At 40.0% G+C, this 14,531-nt stretch overlaps 1 protein-coding gene across 2 annotated transcripts in view; it reads right to left on the minus strand.

Moving 5' to 3' along the window:
- Window positions 1-14,531, minus strand: part of TENM1 (teneurin transmembrane protein 1) — a 453,479-nt gene that overhangs the window by 13,979 nt on the left and 424,969 nt on the right. For both annotated transcript variants that reach the window (XM_071757633.1, XM_071757632.1), the window contains 4 exons: window positions 13,955-14,321; window positions 11,651-12,161; window positions 6,513-6,685; window positions 5,379-5,614 (listed from right to left, as the gene is read on the minus strand). In XM_071757633.1, the coding sequence (XP_071613734.1) occupies window positions 5,379-5,614; window positions 6,513-6,685; window positions 11,651-12,161; window positions 13,955-14,321 (1,287 nt within the window). The remainder of the gene's footprint in view (window positions 1-5,378; window positions 5,615-6,512; window positions 6,686-11,650; window positions 12,162-13,954; window positions 14,322-14,531) is intronic.

A 14,531-nucleotide genomic window follows, 5' to 3' on the forward strand; every position in this document is an offset into this window, starting at 1 on the left:
GATGTTTTTGATTCCAGTTGCAGATGTGTAGTTAAGCCCAAAAATTAACAAAGGCACCCTATCCACAGCTCAGTTCCTGCTCTGGCATAGCCCACACCAGCTGCCACAAAGGGAAGACCTCTGCTTCCAGCTCCCAAAGACTCCTCACCAGCAACCTTGTCATTTTTCACAAAACCACCCCACTCCCAGAGCTTTCTGTCAGGGGCCTTTGGTGCCAGCCATGCTCTTTCTTGCAGCTCTCTCATCATTTGGGACCTGCACTATTTGTTAAACTCACTGTGTCCAGCAGAATACCAGAGTGACCTTTGTGGTCTAAGAGGAAAATAAAACGCAGAGGGGCAGCCCAATTCTTGGTTTGAAACCAAGCCCAAAGCTGAGCCAAGTTTGGGGAGACAAGATGTATTTATCCAGTGCTTTCATCCTCTGCCTCCTCAGATCACTCAGTCACTGGGCAACCCCTATTAAATTCCACTTAGATCAGGGACAAAATTTAGGGAACCATAAAATTTTGTTCACTGACTTGTGTTTTTCAGATCAATGCTCACTGTGCTCATTGTATTAATCACCTGCATTTTATGTAATCACTTGTACTAATCTATTCCAATTAATAAACTCCTTATAGCAGAGAGGGTGTCAGTGCAGGTGTTAGCCCAGCACACAGCAAACTGCTTGCTCCTCTCTGAGACCTGGAGGCACAGCTGTAAAGTGGATGGTTAGGAATAACTGTTTAATAATTTAAGCCATGATTATATGGTGGAAGTGATTAGAAAGAACAATTTTTTTTTTTTTTTCTTTCCCCTTTCTGTTTTTAGACACAAAATAATTTGGAAATCTAGAAGAAGCAGGTGTTCTTTCTTCAACTACCATTCCTGGGGTTTTATATACACACATGTCAAACTTTAATAGTGTTCATTTACAATAGCTGTAAAATACCTATATACCCCTGTAGACTGCTGTTACTATTGCAATTTATGCTCTAATGATAGTTAAGGAGCCCAAGTAAAATGTGGTGCTCAACTCAACTATGTTTGCTTGTATACAGTCTGATGGATTATGTTTATTGTATTTCTTTGCAAATGTCTTACAGTTTCTGAAAACAAATCCTTTAGGTGGTAAAATGGTGAAAAAACTGAAAAGCAACCAGGGCATATACCCTGGCTTATATTAATTCACTGTCTATATACATATTTAATGTTCTTATTTCTATTATTATTGTTTTAGAATGCAGTTGGGGGAAAGGAAAGCCTTGAGTGCAAATTGCTTGCAATCTAAATTTCAGGGACAATACAACAAATAAGAATGAAAATCAAACTGAATTATCAGTGGAGTGGATAGCAGCAGTAATTGAAAGCTCATAAAGTTGAAATAAGGTTTGGGGGGGGCTACTCCCTTGTATTCCACATCTTATGTCTCATTTGTTTACTTTTTAATATTAGATTTGAATTTAACACTCTTCTAAAGGCAAAGCAGGACAATACATGGGTAACAGCTCTCATTTCTGGTCCTGGTCTCATTTCAAAGTTCTGGTACAGGCCAGGGAAAACTGATGAACTGGTTTCTGAGAGCAGTGTTGGGTCAGAATTTCAGATGAATGAAAATAGGAAGAAAATTTAGCTAACTTAATATTGTTAATTAGTGCATAAAAAGATAAATTTATTACATATTTTGAACCCTTTGTTGACTCTACCTCTGTTAAGTGTAAGTAACCCTATCACATCAATGTGCACTTCTGATTTTCATTCTCAAACCTCAACTTCCTACAACGTGTAAATCAGATGAGATAATTGTATTATTTCCTTGTCTGTGTTTTGATTTGAGTCAACATAAACTGATACATGCTGGCAGAGTTCTTGGTTCTATCATTAGAATTTGCTGTAAGACTGGTAAATACAGGGAGATAATTTCCTAAATGCAGTAATAAACATATCTGTCAAAGCCTCTATCTGCAGGACTTTTGAATGGAGGCCAGTGAGTCACTTCCTTTTTTGTTACTAGGAAAAAAAAAAAAAAAAAAGATAAAAAGTAAGACTGGCCAAGCATTCCATTTTCTATTTCATAGATATTCAGTTATAAAACCTGGACTGCATCCAATGCTAAGTTCTTCTAAGTTATGCAAAAGACAGGAGGGAACGAAGCTGCATTTTAATCAGTGTATTACTATGCATCATGCTCATTGGTTTTAACATCAGCCTTTGCTTCATTTTTAGAAGTCAATTAAAATAGCAGTTCAATTGATAAAAAAGAAGTCTTGCTAGATTAAGATTGATGTTAAAGTGCCTGATTGTACATAGATTTATTATTAATATAAAATGCATACATGCCTACAGACTGCTTTATATACTTTCAGGAAGCATCAGGGCAGGCAGTTCTGCACTTAAAGGAAGAAACCTGTGATTAATTCCTGTTTCCCACATTGATTTAGATGCTGTGATAAAGTTAGATGCCTGTTATAGCTTTGCTGTTAACTTACTCACTTTCTGTTCTATTTCTACAGCCAGGAATTCACACCATGTGAAAATCCCCCTTTTGAAAACACAACATTTCCAGCATTATTCAGAACATGGTAACAGTGGCTGCATTTTAAAAGAGAAAAAGCCCCAACCTTAATAGAGTTACACACTTTCAAGATGGTTGCTAATTGTGATTAAGAATTAAAAATATTAGGACCAGGTAGAGAAGGAAAAGCTTTCTTCACTTCAACTAGGTCATCCTTTCTCTCATTCCCAGTTATGTGCCTTCTAATTTGTATCTCTTAGCACTTGGAGCCGTTTGTTTCCATGAGGATAACAGGACTGATCTCTAAGTAATATCTTTGTACCTCATTTCTATGCTTTTTTGTTCTCTTCCATTGTGCTGTTTTGCGGGTTTTTTTCCCCTTTTTCTTTAACCAAGGGTTCCTGCAAGAGTGTTCATTTCCACTGAGAACCAGTCCAATCTGATCCCCAGAGCTTTTCTCTACATATATTTTCAAAGTTCAGCATAGTTCTTTCTGCCCTACATTGCAAGCTTTCTAACAAACCACCTATTGTGCCAGTCGTAGCACATTTAAGTGCTGAAAAACTTTCTTTTTTAAATACAGCTCACTAGAAGTTTTCAGAAGGTCTCATCAGAACCTCATCCAGCATAATGGCTTCTAATGATGCTACATTTTTTCCCCCAGCAGCATGCAAGGATCTGTCAACAGTAAGCCTTAAATCCCTTTCATTATTTGCCATACTGCTTCAAACACACTATATAATGGTATTTCTGCTCCTGCTGTCCTGCATATTTCCTTTTAATCACTAAGGAAAGAGAGCTGTCTCTGGGTATATTCTGCTGCTCTGTAAATTCCTTGCCAGATGCACCATTCCAGCTCCTTCTGCCCACACTGAATCCTCCCCCCTCCATCAGAATTCCATGCAAAAATCTCAGTGCTAATAAAGCTGAACTCCAGGAGTCATGGAGTTCAGGAAAGCTCAACTCCAGGTGCTACAAGAGCCACCTATCCTCTGAGGCCCTTCTCATCCTCAATTTGTCCCTTTCTACTGTGCCTATTTATATAGTGTATCCTATAAGCAGAACATTTTCTCCTTCCACAATCAACAACCCTCAGACAGACAGTCCTAGAGTTTCATGCAGTCAAAAAAGGGGAAAAGACTGTAATCCAGGTAGCTGCCTTGTCCTTGTCCTTCTAAGTCAGCAGGGGGAGTCCATCATCCCCCTTGATCTTGGGTAGGTATCAAAGGACACAATTTAAAGAAATAATAATACAATATTCAGCAGCTGTGATGCTAATGGATACTTTTGGATGGAGAATGTAAGACACAATCAAAATAATCAATATACTTCTTCTTCACCTTCCATCCTTCCATTGGATGAAGGAGAAGGGGGAGAAGCAGGAGTACACAAGTGGTTCCATGCACCAAAAGACTGATGCAGGGGTGGGTCAATCAGAGCTCTGAACAGCTTCAGTGCTGCAGTATTTCTATCAACATTTTATGCCTCCAGCCAGAATTCATTTAATCCTCACCAATTTGTGAATTTCCTCCTTTTTTTTTTTTTTTTTTTTTTTTTTTTTTTTTTTTTTTTTGTAGGCAATATGAAAGATTAATCAGAAGCAAATGAAAATGAGTTAGAAGAACATGTAAAACATGTAACTGATTTCAACAAACAGCATAATAGGAAAACTGTGCAGGAGAAAGTAGATTTTTTAAAATATAACTATCAGGAAAAACGTGGCTCTGGCAATGTAATCATAATAGATTATTGACTACATCCTTTTTATTTAGGATTTTCATTACATATGGGGCAAGAAAAACCTAAATAAAGCTTCTCCTCACTCATAAGATCCTACTAAAGTAACTGTGACTGTCAAAGCTGAAAGATGTCCTGTCAAACAGGTATTTCACTTGCAGCAGCCAGTCTGGCCAGCTCATCCAAATCTTGCATTTCTGACTGATCAGCACAGTTGAAAACCAAACTGCTGATAGACTTAAAAAAAAAATATAGGAACTCATAACCAAAAGGCAATCCAGAGATTTTAATAAACATCTCTGTGTTCAGAGCTAACAGATGTACCTTCAGAGATAATACCTACCCAAACAGGTTGTAGTCAATAATGCAATATTTTTAAGACAAAAATTCCCAGTTGTACTACTGGTAAAGCCTTTTAAAGTGTATTCATGTGAAAACCAGAACTGAATTTGTAAAAAAATCTGTTCTGCAAGGCAGCAGTCTCTTTGAGCCTTCGTGTTACCTAATTAAATGCTGAATGTTGACCATCTGTCATTGTAATCTGTGACTTCTCCTGACAGATAAATATAAACCCCTGATGCAATGTTAAAGTAATACTTTATTAGAGCCATCTAACCCAGCCTGAGGGAGTGAGGGGCTTTGAGAGCAAGTGGTAGAGAGGGGAATACTGAGCCTGTCTGGATACACAGGGAGGCTCTGCACAACTCTGGCTTGCAGGAAACACAGGGGTGAGGACACCAAAGGTCTGTCCTGAGAGACCCCTCTATCCTAGGCAGAGTCTGGCACCTGTTTTTTCACCCAGAAGGAAGAGGGTTGCTGGACCTGGGAGAAGCAGAACGTGGCTTCAACTCTGCTGCTGTGCTGGAGTAACTGTGCAAAGCCTTTTGCTCACAGCTTCTTCCAAAGATGTAATTAAGCTCTTAGGTGAAAAAGGAGAGCAAGAAAAAAAGTAATTATGTCTTGAGGTCAAGTCTCACGGCCAAAATCAAACAGAGATGAAACGTCTGGTTTCGAAATTCCTGTCTGGGCCCCACCACTGATACAAACTTTCCATTGCTCTTCTTACAAAGCAGAACATTTCAACATGTTTTATGTCCAATGGCTTTCAAAGGGAACACTGCACTTTACACAAGAAGAAGCCTTACCCTGAGCCTTCTCTCAAACGTGGAGATATTGCCTTTGGTCTGCTCCCTCCTTTGTCTCCATTCAATGAGATTTGAGTTGTGCTCTCCAGGAAGGGAGATATTGCACTTCCCCAAAGTGGGGCTGACAACCCCTGCTAGAATATGAGGCTCCGTGTTAAGTGTGATTTCCATCCCACTGGCAAAGGTGACTCTCAGAGACCCATCTGGGCTGACCCGGTAGATATTCTGTGTGTTATCTGTCAAAAAAGAACAACCAGAAACAGGGAGCAGAGAAAAATTCAGACCTCCAGATTTATGAAGCAAACGTTAGGTGCAAATAGGGTTTTGTCCTGGCTGTGCTGGGTTCAGGTTACAGAGGGCTGAACACACACCAGCTCCACTGTGATTTTTGCAACCTCTAGGACTTCCCCTATCTAAAGAGCTTTTTGTTACATGTGGCCTAATGATTTCCATTGTGAACATTTCCCACAGTAGGAATAAAGAGCCTAGACATATGTAAACCCATAGGCTGGGTTTTTGACCCCTGATATTCTGATGATTTCAGCCCACTGGGACCTGTTGACAGAACTGTGTTCAGCTTGAATAACTGCATTAGACAGAGAATAAATTCTTTTTGAGACATATGATATTGCCAGGGAAATATTGTGTTGTCTAGAGGGGCTGAGGTAAAAACTCATCCCCAAGGCAGTCACCACCATAGGTGGGTGATGCCTTCCTCCTTCCTACAAGTGCTGTCACCAGGACCCAGAACTACCAGAAAGAATTCACACCACTGGCCAAACAAGGCTTCCAGTGCTAAAATGTCAGCAGAGGGTACAACTCCTTGGGGAAGTATTTCTTAGAATAACAAAGCTCAACTTTATGTGGTCCAGATACTGAAAGAGAAAGGAGCACATAAAGCCTGGAGACTCCAGAGGTATCAATATCTAGAATCTCACCAATGGACTCTTCTAGGAGACAAAAATTCTAATTGGTCCCCAGGAAAATAGTAACTAATACTTAGCTATTTGTACTGAAGGAAGGAAGAAACAAATGAATGAATTGGAGAGTCCTTTTGTGGCAAACAGTTAAGAATGCCCCATCCAGAGTCTGAAATGTAATGAGATGAGGGAATAATAGAAATGCTTACATTACCTTGTTTTAAAGTATATATTGTAGAGGTAGCTGAGAAGTTTGTGGCTGTGATGACATTCTCTCTGTTTGAAGTATCAAGTTCCACTCGTGTCAGTTTTTCAGTGTCACTGTGGAAGCTGCTGACTTCCCCAGTTGGGAATGTGGCGTTGGTCAGATGCCCATCAGAGTCATACCTGCAACACATGATGTTTAAGAACCATTGAAAGACATCAATACTGTCTTGTAGATACTCCTAAATGAAAAAAGAAAAAAACATAAGAAAAAAAAAGAGAAAAAAGAGAAAAAAAAAAAAAGAAAAAGGAGAAAAAAAAAAAAAAGAGGAAGAAGTAACACTGTGCAATAAATTAAAATGTAAGAATCCACACAATTATTCACTCCTAATGCTTTCATTCCCTGATCTGAATTCCTGAATTCCTGCTTAGACTCTTTTTCACCGGTACTGGATAAAATACATCTGGGAATATGGAGATACATCTGGGATATGCAGCTTCTGCCTGAGGTTTCCTTGCTGCACAGAGATGGCAGGGGTTTAACCTGCTGGGCTGTGATACAGACGGGTGGCCACTGGAGGTCACTCGGACTTCAGGCAACCCACTAAAACCCCCAAAGAGGTATTTTCTTACTCCTAAATTTAAATAAACCCAGTTCTTAGACTCTGCATAAAACTGCCTTTTGTTGCTGATGTGTGAAGTACATAATATGAATGGTGAATTTCGAAAGGGGACCTAAAGCGTGACAATGGTGATAAAATTGGACTGAAATCTGCAGCCATCAAGTTGCCTGGGTGGTTTTTACTCTTCTGTTACGTTTCCCACAGGCCTACTCAAACCAGCAGGAACTTTGCATCACAAGTAACAGCATCAGAACCTAGAGCATCCCATTTTAGTTCACCTCAATCTCATCAGTGCTGAAGAAATTCTTGTCATTTAAGGCACTTTATGTGAATTGGGCCATGGAATGAAAAAGTGAATAGTCAAAAACTCTGGAGCAGGGTTTCTAATGTTTTTTTTTTCAGTTCTACAGATATATTTGTTCTTGTTGAAGGCTCACATGGAAAACAAGACACAGCACTGCTTGGTATTGTATCATATTAATGCCTTCCATCTTAGCAAGCTTATTGATGCCAACACATTTTAATTCACCCAAGACACCTCCCTGATACTACAGATGTATTTGCATGAGTAAGCCCTGCTCATGTTCATAAAATAGAAGCCTATTTGTGGAGGTAGGAAAGCATAATTAAGTTTTCATGTTTTATTGACTGTCTCCCCTCATTCACAAAACCTCCTCAGCTGGTTTATCAAGCGGCAAAACTCAGCGGCTGCCTTCAGTGGAGCTCTTCCAGTTCACATCAGCAAACAATCTGGCTGTGTCCTTCACTTAAATGTTTGGCCATAATTTCCCTAGGATCTTTGCTTCCCCCTGCTTAGACAAACTCTACATGTCACAAGGAGCATTCAGGATTTTTTGCTTCCCCCCCTCCAACATAAAAAAAAAAAGGTAGAGCAACTTTGCTTTCCAAGTGCTGGAGAATGAAGCAGTGACCGTGTTGTTCTTTGACAAATAAATTAATCAAATGTTAAATACAACATAATCTCTCTCTCTTTCACCTTCTCCTGCCCTCACAGGACTTATTTACATTCCACCCTTATGCCAGTTCTGTGCAAATTGAGTGGGTGCCACACCCAGAGATTAAAAATGACTCAGCTCACTCCTTTTCATCATCAGAAAATACCACAAACGTTGGGCAGCTCGATTTCATTTACTGCTTGGTCAAACAGATATGACAGCTTGCTAGGCTATTTGGATTTTCTACCAAACCACAGAAAAATCCCCAAATCATGCATTTTTTTCCCAGCTAATTTATTGGAATGTACCTACTCCTGGAAACAGGAGGAACCCTTACTGGGTGACTGCCCAGATACAGCACTGAATTAGAATGAGAACAGAGGGCATGGGCTCTGACTTCTGTAGATGGTCCCAGTGACTTCAAGGAGAACATGCAGATTAGCATCTCAGAAAGGACTCCACACCATGCCCCATCTCAAGAGGTTTTTTGTTATTCCAGATTGCTTCAAGAAACCCAGCCTTAGAGGACAGGTTCTGCCACCTTACACATGATGAATTGTAGCACACCAGGACTCAATTCCTGCAGAGCAATGTCCTACCCATACTAATGGGGTCAGAATCATGACATATTTCTTAATGTTAATTTGGGGCCCACTTATGCCACTGTTAATCATATTGGTGACCATTTAATCATGCAAATAATTGCATTGATTTCAGTACTCACATGAGGAAGTGCTCACCAATATTTGAAATGCACACTTGGGGATAGAGCTTCACAATCCATTTGCATTTCTATGTGGAGCACAGTTAAGAGTTCTATCATTTCAAAGGGAAAGCAGTCTAATTAATTTTTTCAGAGACAGTTGTTTCTTGCAGGTGTTTTCTTGGCCTTGATTTAATAGAGGCCCAGTGCTCCCCCTCCCCTTTTACAGCTTTAATGACACAATATTAAAAAAAAAAAATCTAGATGACTGAAAATTGTACATTAGCTATAATTTTATGCAACAGCTCTTTCAGTACTTCCATTCCATCAGATTAGAGTAGATGGATGACAAGTACTTTTGTAGGTGGTTTTTTACCTCTTAATAATTTCCCTCTGTGAGTGAATCTGACACATAGGTAGATGCTCTGAACAGTTCATTATCTTTGCACATATTCCTGAATATGTGTGATATGTGTTGTTAAACAAACTCATTGCCATTTCAGCTTGACAGTGCCATGGGCTGAACTTCTGGATGGGAATGCAAATCTAGCTTAAACAGAGATGATTCCAAGCATGCTGAAAGGTGCTCATATGATAATTCTCTTAGCTCCAATACTATGTTCATGCTGACTTGGAAGCAAATGATACACAGGTAACCCTTAAAAAAAAAAAAAATCTAATTTTCAAACTGAAATCAGGTATCAGTTCAGAATATGACCTGTCTGGAAAATAATATCTGGTTAAAGGATGACTAAGGACCATCACATCCCATGACCTGTTTACAGCAGAAGGTGAGATCCAAACCTCCTGAAAGCACCTACTCAGCACAGCACTGATTATACCCAACCATCCCTCTGGCTGCAGCAGCCTGGGGGACATTTGCTATATCAGCCATTTAGGAATTTGTAATAGATTCAGCAGATGACTTAAAATATTGAACTGACCATAAATATTAATGACATGCTTTGACTATTTAGTTCTGCTGTTGCTTTTGTAATGCTAACATGTAATTCTGTTATTTTCTACTGACTGATCTAGACTGGTGGAAGTTCATGGTCATGCAAAGCCCAGACAACTTGAAGCATCAGTGAGGACAGTGTTACCTACCCCACAGTTAAAGCTGTGGAAATATAAAAAAATCATTGCATTTAGCAAAATTTCTTTGTGTTAATCATACACACAATATCAATCCTTCAAAGCTGCAGCTATTTGTATAGAAACCAGTACTACATACAATGGGAGGCACTTGCAAGCAGGTGAAGTCCTTTAAAAGATCTTGCTATGTTTCAGGTTTTGTTTTTTTTTTTAAATTGCCAGAGGACAACTGGCATGAACAATAATTGTGTGAAATGTTTTACACTCAATGTCAATGGGTCAGAGGAAGAATACCAAGATTAAGAAGCACATGATAAAAATAATCTGCTTTAACAATCAAGGCCCTGCAACAATGAGTGGTGCTCAGCATTTTAAGAAGCAGCAGGCATGACTTGGAGCAACTGTAAAAGCCTTTTGAAAGTGTCATTGGTCCATGGTCTGGATTGATCCTCAAGTAGGGAATTAAATGGCTCACTCTCAGTGTTAAAATTATTGCAAAGAAGCATATATTTGAGGTCAGTTGTTTTTTACAAAAGGTAACACTCAAATCAGTGTTTAGAGAGCATCAGGAGCTTTGTCTTGTTGTAAGATAATACAAACTTGTATCAATAGATGCCTGATAAAGAGAACTGAACCTGGAAGGCCCTGTATGATTTTGTTTTCCTGTATACTGTCAAAAATGGCACTCCAAACGTTTATACTTATGTCTACCCTATCAGTTAATTCTTCAAAGAATAGCAGAGGGCAGTATGGACAAACATGCCTTGAATAAAAAAAAATCCCATGCACTAGGCAGCAGTTTCCTCTGCTTTTATTCTACTTCTATTTTCAGAAAACATTATGCTACAAACCTGTGATGATGATGACTCAATTACCTCTCAAAGTGACTTACGAAGTAACTGAATTCTCCTCAATGTATTTTCTATTCATTTCTCACCTTTTCATTTTAGTTTTTGACCACATACTCCTATGCTCCACAGAAAGCAGGCATTGTTATACTCCTGGAGTTCTGTGAACTAATCTGCCATGTTAACATTTGATTTCCATCCATTACTTGTCATTCTCAAACAGCATTATGATAAATGATTATAAATAACGAGAAAACCTGATACAACACATATCTTTATAAATCAAAAATGTGTTATTCTTTCTCTGGGATGACCAGGATATTCTGACTGCGTCTCTAACTGTCTCAACTTGACAGAAGTTCTCCTGAAATCCATCCCTACTTCCCTTACATAGGGCCTTTTGCTATTACATTTCCTTTTGTTATTAGATACCCGTTCCCCTGCTGATAGAGACAACTCCACTCTTGTATTTAAATATTCCTTCCATTGAGATTCTCAGTTTCCTTCACAACATCCCCTTCTCCAATGAGTATGCTATTTTTCCCCTTTTTGCCTCCCCCCTTTTTTTTGCAAATTTCTGATCCATATCACAACTTGCTGCCTTGGTTAAAAAAAAAAATTCCACAATCATACTTTCATTTGGAGAAGCAGATTCACAATATTCAAGTTCAAATGAAGTATAATTGCAGGCAGTTTCTGCTGCACTTAATGAGCACCACGCACAGAGCTTTTACATATGACACACGCTTTGGCACTTCAGAAATTTAAGTGTTTCATTGTACAAGCTTGTGCAACAACATTAATTGTCCTTTCTCATGCACAGTGGCACAGTGGTTTTTTTTTTTAAATTACTAGAGATTACGAAAAATATTCAACGTTCACTTAAAATACCTTACATCAGGCATTTAATGTCCCGGACTTACTCATACACAGTTGTCCATCCGTTTTCATCGCTTTTGGTTGCTAAAAGCCCCGTGTTTCCAGGATATGTCATCAAAGCCAGGTTGTAGCCTTGGGCATAAACTCTTTTCAGAACCCCATTGCTGCTTATTGTCAGCCAGTACACTTGGCCACCAGGCACCACGACCCAGAGGGGCAGCCCACTTGTGTCCCTGCGGATGTGAACCGAGTTCCCGTTGCTGCTGGTGATGGTGCCGATATCCCCTTCCCCGCTGTAGGTGAAATTGTAAATGTAGTCCCTGGTTATGAGGTTCAGGGTGTGCAGGTGGGTGCCATTGATGGTGAACTGATACAGCTCTTGGTCTGCTGGTGAGGCAATCTCATACAGGTTGGTGTCACTCAGGTGAGCCTTGTTCCGGCTAACTGCACGGATCCGAACGTTGCCGAGGTCTGCTATGTACAGGGTGTCATCAGGAGAGACTGCTAGAGAAGAAGGGGCTTTCAGCTTGGCATCTTTGGCATAGCCACCATCACCTGGAGGAGAAATGTTAATTTTAGTTATCTGTTATGTCCATATTTGAGCTGATCCCCGTAGCGTGACACTGCTTCTCCTCATTTGCAGGTCAGTAAAAGAGTATCTTCTTCCAACTAATTAAAACCATGTTATCTAAGGTTGGTGCAATTCTAAATCAGTCACAGTGCGGACAAATAAGAACATAAATTATCTAATTTACATCATTTTTGCTAAGGCCAAACCCCTGCTGCTCAGGAAAGCATTAATGGCAAAACAGTGAAAGAAAAAAACCACAACTGAAGTTTCATTCCCTACTATTTGTCTGTTGACATGTAGATAAAGTAGAATGGTGCTACAAATAAAACAAAGAGAAAATAAAACCCACTAATTCAGCTAAAATGACAATGAACCAAGGATTAGTTTATACTTACTAAAAACTCAACACTACAGGAAAGCAAAAGAAGAACAGCCAAAAAGGGTCTTGAGAAACCACACCTTCCAGCATCACTTGTTAATTCACTTGGTTTGTGTATTTTAAGGTTTGAAGAGGATATTTGCATTATAATGGCCTGTATAAGCACATCAAAATGACTTTGCATAAGGAGAATTTTCTGTAACTAGCAAGAAAGCATTTAAAGCTCACAGTCAGAGAAAAACACAACACTATTTCTATTACTCTGCTTCTCCTGACTGAGAAGTGAAATTTGATGCAGATTTTGAGCATACCCTGTGCTTCCTTGGAGACAGACAAATTAGCTGGTCTCCTGACCCTGTCTTTCACCAGCTCAGCACTTGCACAATCATTAGACTTCCCCCAGTTTTTAATTTTTCAGAACTGAGGGCAGTTTCCTTCAATAGAAACCCAGAACAGGATGCTTTTCACCACTGCTCTACCACAGCTGTAACTGAGACTGGCAGCACTTGGCAGTGCACATGAAGCTTTGATGATCATTACAATGCTGGGTCAGCAATCCACCTTTTCTGGAAGACCATTTACATTTTTTCCTCTCCATTCTTGACATACTTAATGCATTCTTGTCAGTAATTAACCTTTTACTTGAAATGGGAAACTTAAAAATGATTATGACATTACGGAGCAGAACACTGCGGTTCTTAGAGATGACAAGATGATAACATACTGCACACCTCTGTACTTGGGACTGCTGTCCTTTGTCCCCTTATAAAATATGCTTTTATGGGACAAAAAAAAAACAAAAAAACGCATCACAATTGGTTTGGGCGCATGCAGGGGAGAGGAGCTGTGTGGCTGAGAACATCCAGTGGGGCAGTGCAGTCCTGGCATTGGCTCTTCCAGCTTAAAATGCACAAGGAAGAAATTCTGAACATGACATGTTTGCATCATTTCACTGGTTGTGAAGCACAACACAAACGATGAGAAGGTATCATCCAGTGCTTTTCACTGAAGTGAAACAGCTTTGACCTCTTCTTGCTGAGAAGAGCTGCCTGATCCAGTATCAGTAAGGTACAATATGCATTGGGGGTGATACAGTCTGCAACACAGGCAAACACAGCTGACACAGAAAGGCAGACTTGGAGCTTATTTTAAAGAAGTGTAACCTCTGTTATCAAAAAAGGAGAAGTTAAGACCACCTTGAGGTTCCTCCAGTGCTGACTGGGATTCTTTCATCTCCACATCCAATAGATTAAATTCACAAAGAGCTGCTGACAAGGTCTTTGGCTTTCCAAGGAAATGGAATCATTGCTCATCTCCCCTTCCTCATGTCACTTTGCTAATTTCCAGTTGTGCCAGGGGATTTCAACAGATAAGAGAAAGAAACCAGGATTACCTTACCTGAAAAGCAGTCACAATTAGGATCAATCTTGCAGTCACAATCCGACGGGGCTCCAGCGATTACAGAGATCTCCCCGTTGGTTGTGACTTGTTGTATGCGGTTGATCTTTCTTTCATCTGTCTCTGCAATGTAGAGTATTCCACTGTGAGACACAGCAATGGCCCTGGCTGACTCCAGGGTGGAATGGATGGCCACCTTGCTGACGATGAAGTGGTCGATGCCCGGCACCTGGCAGTGAATGGGGCGCCCCGCGATGATCCGCACGCGCCTGTTCTCGGAGATCTGCAGGACAATGTTGTTGTCCAGGACATACAGGGAATTGTCCAGAGGGTTCACTGTGAGGTCTGTTGGCCACTCTAACCTCACCTGGAAAAGAAATGTTAAGGGAAAGGGAGGGGGAGGAAAAAAAAAATCAAAAGAATGGTTAAGACCATAAGGTGGTTTTGTTCAATCACCGCTGTTCACCAATGTCACTAAGTGGGTTGGTGGTGGATTCACCCAGCACTGCTTCTCTGGCTTGTACCTTTAACTGAGTTTAGCAGAAGTTGTTTCAACAAGCATACCTTTTTCTGAGGT

This window comes from Heliangelus exortis, chromosome 14 (assembly GCF_036169615.1).
Source record: "Heliangelus exortis chromosome 14, bHelExo1.hap1, whole genome shotgun sequence".
Taxonomy (NCBI): domain Eukaryota; kingdom Metazoa; phylum Chordata; class Aves; order Apodiformes; family Trochilidae; genus Heliangelus; species Heliangelus exortis.